The 7,589-nt window shown below is 40.4% G+C and overlaps 1 protein-coding gene across 1 annotated transcript in view; it reads right to left on the bottom strand.

The window, feature by feature from the left end:
- Positions 1-201: 201 nt before the first annotated feature.
- Positions 202-7,589, bottom strand: part of LRRC3B (leucine rich repeat containing 3B) — a 349,990-nt gene continuing 342,602 nt past the window's right edge. Inside the window, exon 2 of the mRNA XM_073630266.1 lies at positions 202-6,262. Within this exon, the coding sequence (XP_073486367.1) occupies positions 5,339-6,118 (780 nt within the window). The 5' untranslated portion in view covers positions 6,119-6,262 and the 3' untranslated portion in view covers positions 202-5,338. The remainder of the gene's footprint in view (positions 6,263-7,589) is intronic.

The raw sequence follows: 7,589 nt of genomic DNA, 5'->3' as shown, positions 1-7,589 counted from the left end.
GATTTTCGTTCTGATTTTCAGATTTGCAAATTTTTGAATGTCAGATTTTTGTTCTTTTGAATTTTCGGATTCCAGATTTTCGCTCTTTCGAATTTTTCGGAAAAATTTGTTAAACGGGTTTCCTTTAACCACTTCCCAACCGTGCAGCCACGATGTCCGCCAGGCATCCATGAACACAGCAGGACCGTGGATCTGTGTGTGTAAACACACAGATCCACGTCCTGTCAGAGGAGAGAAGACCAATGGTGTGTTCCCAGTACAGAGGAACACCAATCGGTCTCCTCCCCTTGTGAGTCCCCTCCCCTTACAGTTAGAATCACTCCCTAGGAAACATAATTAACCCCTCAATCACCCCCTAGTGTTAACTCCTTCCCTGACAGTCACATTTACACAGTAATCAGTGCATTTTTTATAGCACTGATCGCTGTATAAATGTGAATGGTCCCAAAATAGTGTCAAAAGTGTCCGAAGTGTCCACTACAATATCGCAGTCATGATAAAAATCGCAGATCGCCGCCATTACTAAAAAAAAACCCCAAAAAAAACCAATAAAAATGCCATAAATGTATCCCCTATTTTGTAGACGCTATAACTTTTGCGCAAACCAATCAATATACGCTTATTGCGATTTTTTTTACCAAAAATATGTAGAAGAATACATATCGGCCTAAACTGAGGAAAAAATTTGTTTTTGTTTTTTTTTAATGGGATATTTATTATAGCAAAAAGTTAAAAATATTGTGTTTTTTTCAAAATTGACGCTCTTTTTTTGGAAATAAAAACCGCAGAGGTGATCAAATACCACCAAAAGGAATCTCTATTTGTGGGGGAAAAAAATTATCAAAATTTCATATGGGTACATTGTTGCATGACCGCGCAATTGTCATTCAAATTGTAACAGCGCTAAAAGCTGAAAATTGGTCTGGGCAGGAAGCGGGTGAAAATGCCCTGTATTGAAGTGGTTAATTAGAATATTTCAAATTAACGAATTTGTCGAATTTCGACGAAAAATGTATTTGGAACAAAACGAATTGCAGATGTCTAGGTTTTGTTACTAACAGTGTCAACAGGAAGAACCGTATCAAAATGTATTATCCCAAGGCATCTAACCAAATTCAAACTTTCATTGTGCAGTGAAAACTGAATGATTTCTATATGAGCAGCACAAACTATCTTACACATATTTTCACCTTATACACCTTGATAAATCAAGCTAACCATACACACCTTAGTTTTCTTTTGGTCAGCACATAGACTAAATAAGAGAAAGTAAATGAATTCCCCTATCCACAATAAACAGAGTAGGAGTCTCCTAAACAGAAATGTTCTAAACAGGAGCCTGCACTGCCAGCTATTATATTTAGCAGGAATGGTGACTGAGCAGAGCAAACAGTCATTGCATCCTATCAGATGATGATTTTCTAGGAATCGGCCATAATCTGAGCCATCTATAGCCATCCTAATTTGGGGATGGTGTGGAGCAATGATGAAATTATTTTATGTTACAGCTGTCTACGGTGCTTCAGACTCACTTCTTGCTTTCCAATTTCAGATTGCAACTTTTAGCTGGTTATGTTACAGTGATACTAATGTCTATTTTTTTTTTATTTAAAAATATCAAACATGTTATACTTACCTGCTCTGTCCAGTGGATTTGCACAGAGCAACCCAGATCTTTCTCTTGCCGGGTCCCACGTTGGCGCTCCTGGAACTCCCTGTGCAGCTTGCCATGGGGGCATCTGAGCTGAGCCACTGCTCTGTGTGTCCATTCAGCCGCAGAGCCATGGATTGGCCCTGCCTCCTCTCTCTCCTCATTGTCTCACTGACTTTGATTGACAGCAGCAAGAGCCAATGGTGCCCGCTGCTTTCTCAGCCAATGAGGAGGGAAAATTCCAGGCAGCCGAGGCTCTCATGCAATATCACTGGATCGAGATGGGCTCAGGTAAGTATTAGGGGGCTGGGGGAGGCTCCTGCACACTGAAGGTTTTTTTATCTTAATGCATACAATGCATTAAGATTAAAAAAAACATCTGACTTTAGAACCACTTTAAGGTTGAATTTATCAATGTCTATACACAATGCAGACAGTTCTTAGTCAAAACACTTTTTAGAACGAGACTACCTGTTTTATTTGGTAAAGTGCCACATCATAGGACACATTCAGACGGAAGGCTGGGAGCAGATAGTTTGCTGCGTTTAGAGGCTGTTAAATGCTGCCTCTGGATGCAGCTGCACTCTGTGCTGTAGGGATAGGAGTAGGAATAAGGAGTAGGCAATTTGTGTGCAGGCAGATATGCTATCAAAAAGGCTGTCCCTGGATGCAAACTACCTGTGTCTGGGGTCAGTCAGAGGCTCAATCTCAATTTGATTATAATTATTTTGATGAATTGTTAAATGTTAACAGCAGAGATGCCAAGAAAGGATTTGTACAGAGAAGAAATCTGATAGCCACTACTGCTGGTCCTCACACTGTGTGCATGCAGCATTTAGTTCTGCCAGCAGGAATCCATTGATTCTCGTCCTTAAGCGCACTCAGCTGGTCAACCGAATGTGGCCTTAAGGGGTAGCTATCATTAAATAAACGTTCTTCCTGAGGCACAATGACATATTCATATTTAGCATTCACTGTATATCTAATTTTATTTTACATTTTATCTTACCAGCACATTTTCTTATGATTCCTCTTTGGTAATAGTAGTAATCAGAAAGTGACAGCTGTGAAGTCTGGAATAAATTACACCAGTGTATGGACAATACATTGCTTTTCTTCCTAGCAGATGGCATTTTCCAGCTTTGCTCTAAGAAAAATGATGACTGTAATAGATAAAAGGTGCCCTTTGGTGCTTTCTTAGACCCCTTTCACACTGGGGTGGTGGGTGCTTCGGCGGTAAATCACCGCTATTTTTACGCGCGCGACTTACCGTCAATTTTGCGGCACTGTTTGGCCGCTAGCGGGAAGCTTTTACACCCCAGCTAGCAGCCGAGAAAGGGTTGAAACCACCGCCATGCACTGCTGCAGCAGCGCTATGCTGGTGGTATAGCCGTGCTGCCCCATTGATTTCAATGGGCAGGAGCGGTGTATACACCGCTCCTTCACCACTCCAAAGATGCTGCTAGCAGGACTTTTTTTTAGCATCCTGCCAGCGCACCACTCCAGTGTGAAAACTCTCGGGGCTTTCACATTGGAGAGACAGCAGCGGCTCTTTCTGGGCGCTTTGCAGGCACTATTTTTAGCGCTGTAGCGCCTGCAAAGCACCCCAGTGTGAAAGGGGTCTTAGAGTGGAGCATTGGCACCATCATAATTTGGATCCCCAGCTAGCTTACAGGAGGATGCTTTCAAGCTGGTGCAAAGACAGGTGAGTAAACAAGTCCACTTCTTGTCAATAAATTGCACACACATGGGGAGAGATTTACTAAAACTGGAGCACTCAGAATCTGGTGCAGCTGTGCATTGTCGCCAATCAGTTTCTAACTTCACCTTGTTCGATTAAGCTTTGGCAATAAAACATGGATGCTGATTAGTTTCTATGCAGAGTTGCACCAGATTTTAGTAAAAAAAACCACAGTTCTTAAATCTGAGACCTGCTCCTGTGACCAATAGCAGTGACATAACAGACTCAAAACAAGAAATGTGCACATTCTTGACACTTGAGTAGTGTTATCACATTGTGATCAACTGAAAGAAAAAAAAAAAACGCATAGTCATGTCAGAATGGGCTACCCACTCACTTGCTTGATTGTGTACAAGCTAGAAAGGATCCTTACTGCAGGCTGGAAGCTTGGAAGGAATACAAATTATGGTTAGGTCGCAAATATAAAATATATCTTTGTACCACAGGAAGAATGACTGTAAATAGCTTATACTGTGATTCAGTGGCGACTGATGCTCAAGCCGATGGGGGGGGGGGGGCTTTAATTCAGCTGGGCTCTCAATCAGCACCAATACAGAGCACTGAGAGATCGCTCTGGGCGGGCATCTCCCGAGTCCAGGATCTTCCTGGACATCCTCCCCCTGCACGGCTATAATGATCGCTTCTCCTCTTGGCCAACTGTGCTCCTTCCTTTCATTTTCTGATTAGCCGGGAGGAGAAGAAGGAAGACAATAGCAAATATTAATTCACTATTGTCTCACAACTGGGTGGGCTCAGGCCGCAGTGCTCTGCGCCCCAAGCCAACCCTTTTTTTAAGCCAATTAGAGCCTCCGGCACTAATCACCTGCTTAACAAAAAAACCCATTAAAATCCATGCATACGGCACGCTGCATGTACATTAGGGGCCGGGCGCATGGATTAGGGGAGCAGCGTCCCTGCGTCCCATATGGAGTGGCCGCTAGTGCTGTGATTGTCATCCTTTAACTCCCACAAGGAACAACTCTACCTACCATGCTTTTTGGTGCAGTCACCTATAAAGTGAAAAGACATACTTCTGTATATACTTATAATTGTTAGTGATCTTACACAACTAATACAGACTTTTGGAGTCTTTTTACCCAGCATCAAGACTCCACCTCTTCCATGTAGATCCAATAGATTCCTACCTTAGATACTTAGATTTGCAGGGGCCAGAAGGAATTGTTATGCCAGGTGGATAAGTGTACTAAGAGGAAGAGGGTCACCAATATTAATAATCTTTAGGGAAACAGAATTCAATCTCAAGATTAGCAACCACTGATCGGGTGCTTTGCATCTTTGTACACACATTTCTGTAATCACCCAAAATGATACAGCATGCCGGTCTATAATGTGCTTTCTGTAAAGCTCTACACACCAGTAATTAACTGTCCAGTTGATAATTATATAGTTAAGCCAGGAAGAAAAAAATCTTATCATAAAACATTGTATTGTATATTTATTTCTGCCTACATTGCTCCAGCCAATGGTACCAATACCAATTTTGCATAATGGTTACTAACCTATAAAAATAACTAAGTTAACCCAGTCATTCGTTGTGTTCTAAAGAACAATAGATTAAGATTACTATGTGTTGCACAGTTCAAAGTTAAGCTTTTATTTTCTTTGAAATTAAAAAAATAAATATTTTGTTATTAAATAGTGAAATGCATTCTAAGTAATGAGTACATACTAGTTATGTTGATTGGAATACCATCAAAGAGACAACCATGTATCATTCAAATGAAGGTTATCTTGTATTGTTTGCTCAACAGTGGCAGAAAAATTTAGCTACTGTAAATTGTTTAAAAAGGCAAAAAGGTTTACAACAAACATTAGAACTAAACCTAGTTTGTTCTAATGAGTGCCGTTCTATTACCAAAATTTGATTTGAAGTCTTTCTGTAAATCTCTGGCAGAACCATAAATTGCCTAAGCCTGCCTTAAGTACTATACCACAGTGCTAATGTCGTCAGCTTCATCAGGTTTTTTTTGCCTGCTCGGCAGGGACTTCAAGTATTCTAGATGTCTTCTTGCATCCTCCTGGTTTTGCCGTACATAGTATACCACATAGGAAATCACCATGGTGAACCAGCCAAACATAGTGACCAACATGGCATAGTCTGTTGTCCGCTTGGGAAGATTACAAAGGTCAGCATCATTAGCATTAGTCAGAAATGCTCTTCCTGCATGTTCGTCCAGTACAGCCGTTTTGCAGATGACATTGCTGGCAGTCTCATGGTTAGATGCCATGCTCCGAAGAACTTGCTGTAGAGTACAGTCACAATGCCAAGGGTTGTTGGCAATCCGGGCCCTGGCCTTCAAGTTATTAAAAGCATTTTTATGAACACTTACAATCTGGTTATCTGACAAGTCCAGTGTCTGCAAGGTCTCTGCAACTCCTTTAAAAGAGTGTTCATCTATAAATTCGATAGCGTTTTTGGATAGGTTGAGAACTTTCAGCTGATGGAGATCTTTGAAAATCTCATTAGGAATAGAGGTTATCTGATTGGAGTCTAGATAGAGTAAAACAGTTTCAGGGGGAATGTCTCTAGGTATTTCCTTGAGATTGGCATTACTACAGCTGACATTTAAGCCTCCGTGAAGAGAGCAAAGGCAGCCTTTGGGACACATACTGGCAGAATGAAAACACAGTATCATCAGAACAAAGCTTTGTAGGAGCAGACACATGGAGAGAGAGCGTGTTAGCCACAGGTCTACCAAATTCATGCTTAGATGTCAGCATAATAACATGACTACTCCTCATTTACCCAAAAGAAGCAGTAAAGGATGCCCCAGTGCAAATCCGCACCTTCATTGTTTTATATTTCACAGAAAGAGTAACTGGGGTGAACATCAGCTCACGCGAAGTATCTGAAACACAGAAAAAAGGACTGATAAATATAATTGCTATTCTTATTCTTGTATACAATAACGAGGAAACAATGCATGTAAATGTATAGCTTTAGGCAGCTGTATAGTTAAAGAGACAGTGAGGTTGATTTACTAAACTGGAGAGTGCAAAATCTAGTGCAGCTGTGCATGGTAGCCAATCAACTTCCAACTTCAGCTTGTTCAATTGCGAATTAAAAAAACCTGGAAAGTTTCTATGCAGCGCTGCACCAGATTTTGCACTCTCCGGTATTAGTAAATCAACCGCAATATCACCAAAAAAAAAAATACAGGTTAAAGCACATAAAAAATCAAATATTTGAATTGTGCAGTGTTTTCCTTTATTTAAATACTTTTTAATTTACCGGTACTTGCAATGTGCCTTTGAACATGCAAGAGAATTAAACTATTCCAGGAAGATTTAGTTCCCTAGTACAGCCCTTTTCTCTTCTGGGAGTGGCTAATTACTGTCTGTGCTGGCACAAGCTTCCACCCCTCCCCTCACCTCTGTACATAATCTTTAATGTAGCAGCTGGGAGAGAAGCAACTGTGAATATTATAAAGTTTCACTTGAGCAAGAGTTCTGACTCTTCTTGGATTGTGACCTCTAAGATGACAGTGACCAACAGCAGCCTCATAGCTTTTACAACTAAACAACTGTATATTCATAAATGACAGTACAGGCAACAATAATCTTATGAGAATTTATTTGTTGCCACCCTGCCACCAAACCATATATATGGTTTGGTGCAGGGTCTCTTTAAACATTCCTCAAGCCATGCCTGTGGTCACAGCACAGACTGAAAAGTAACTTTACTTATTAGGACTTCACAATTTCACATTAGTTTTGGTTGACTGGCCCTTTAAATTTAATGTACCAATTCTGGTTGTACACTGGTCAGTTGCGTCACCCAGTGTTTTTTCAGATCACCTGAGACTTTGGAAATAAGATATTTGCACCAGAGTTTGCAACTCCACTCTTCTGCCACAGCCATTATGAGGTAGTCTATCTCTCACTCTTAAATCTATTTTCATGTTCACATGTTTTACATTACAAAGAATGCATCAGAAGGGTTAAGACCCTCTTGCTTAGTTTTGCAATAGATTAAATAGAATATAGATCCAGCAATTTTAGCAAGCTATTCTCACCACTGGAGTAAAGCATAAAAGGTGCATAATCCAACCACCTGATAATCATATTTTAATTATCAATGACAATTTCTATTTATTTTATTTGTATTTTGCTATTTTTTTATTTAAAGGTGTTGCACAGGTACAATGAAAAGACAATATCTCATATCATACAATC

This window comes from Aquarana catesbeiana, linkage group LG05 (assembly GCF_042186555.1).
Source record: "Aquarana catesbeiana isolate 2022-GZ linkage group LG05, ASM4218655v1, whole genome shotgun sequence".
In the NCBI taxonomy this organism is placed as follows: Eukaryota; Metazoa; Chordata; class Amphibia; order Anura; family Ranidae; genus Aquarana; species Aquarana catesbeiana.
Note: the sequence above shows the minus strand (reverse complement) of the source record. Positions and strands in the feature narration are given on the sequence as shown.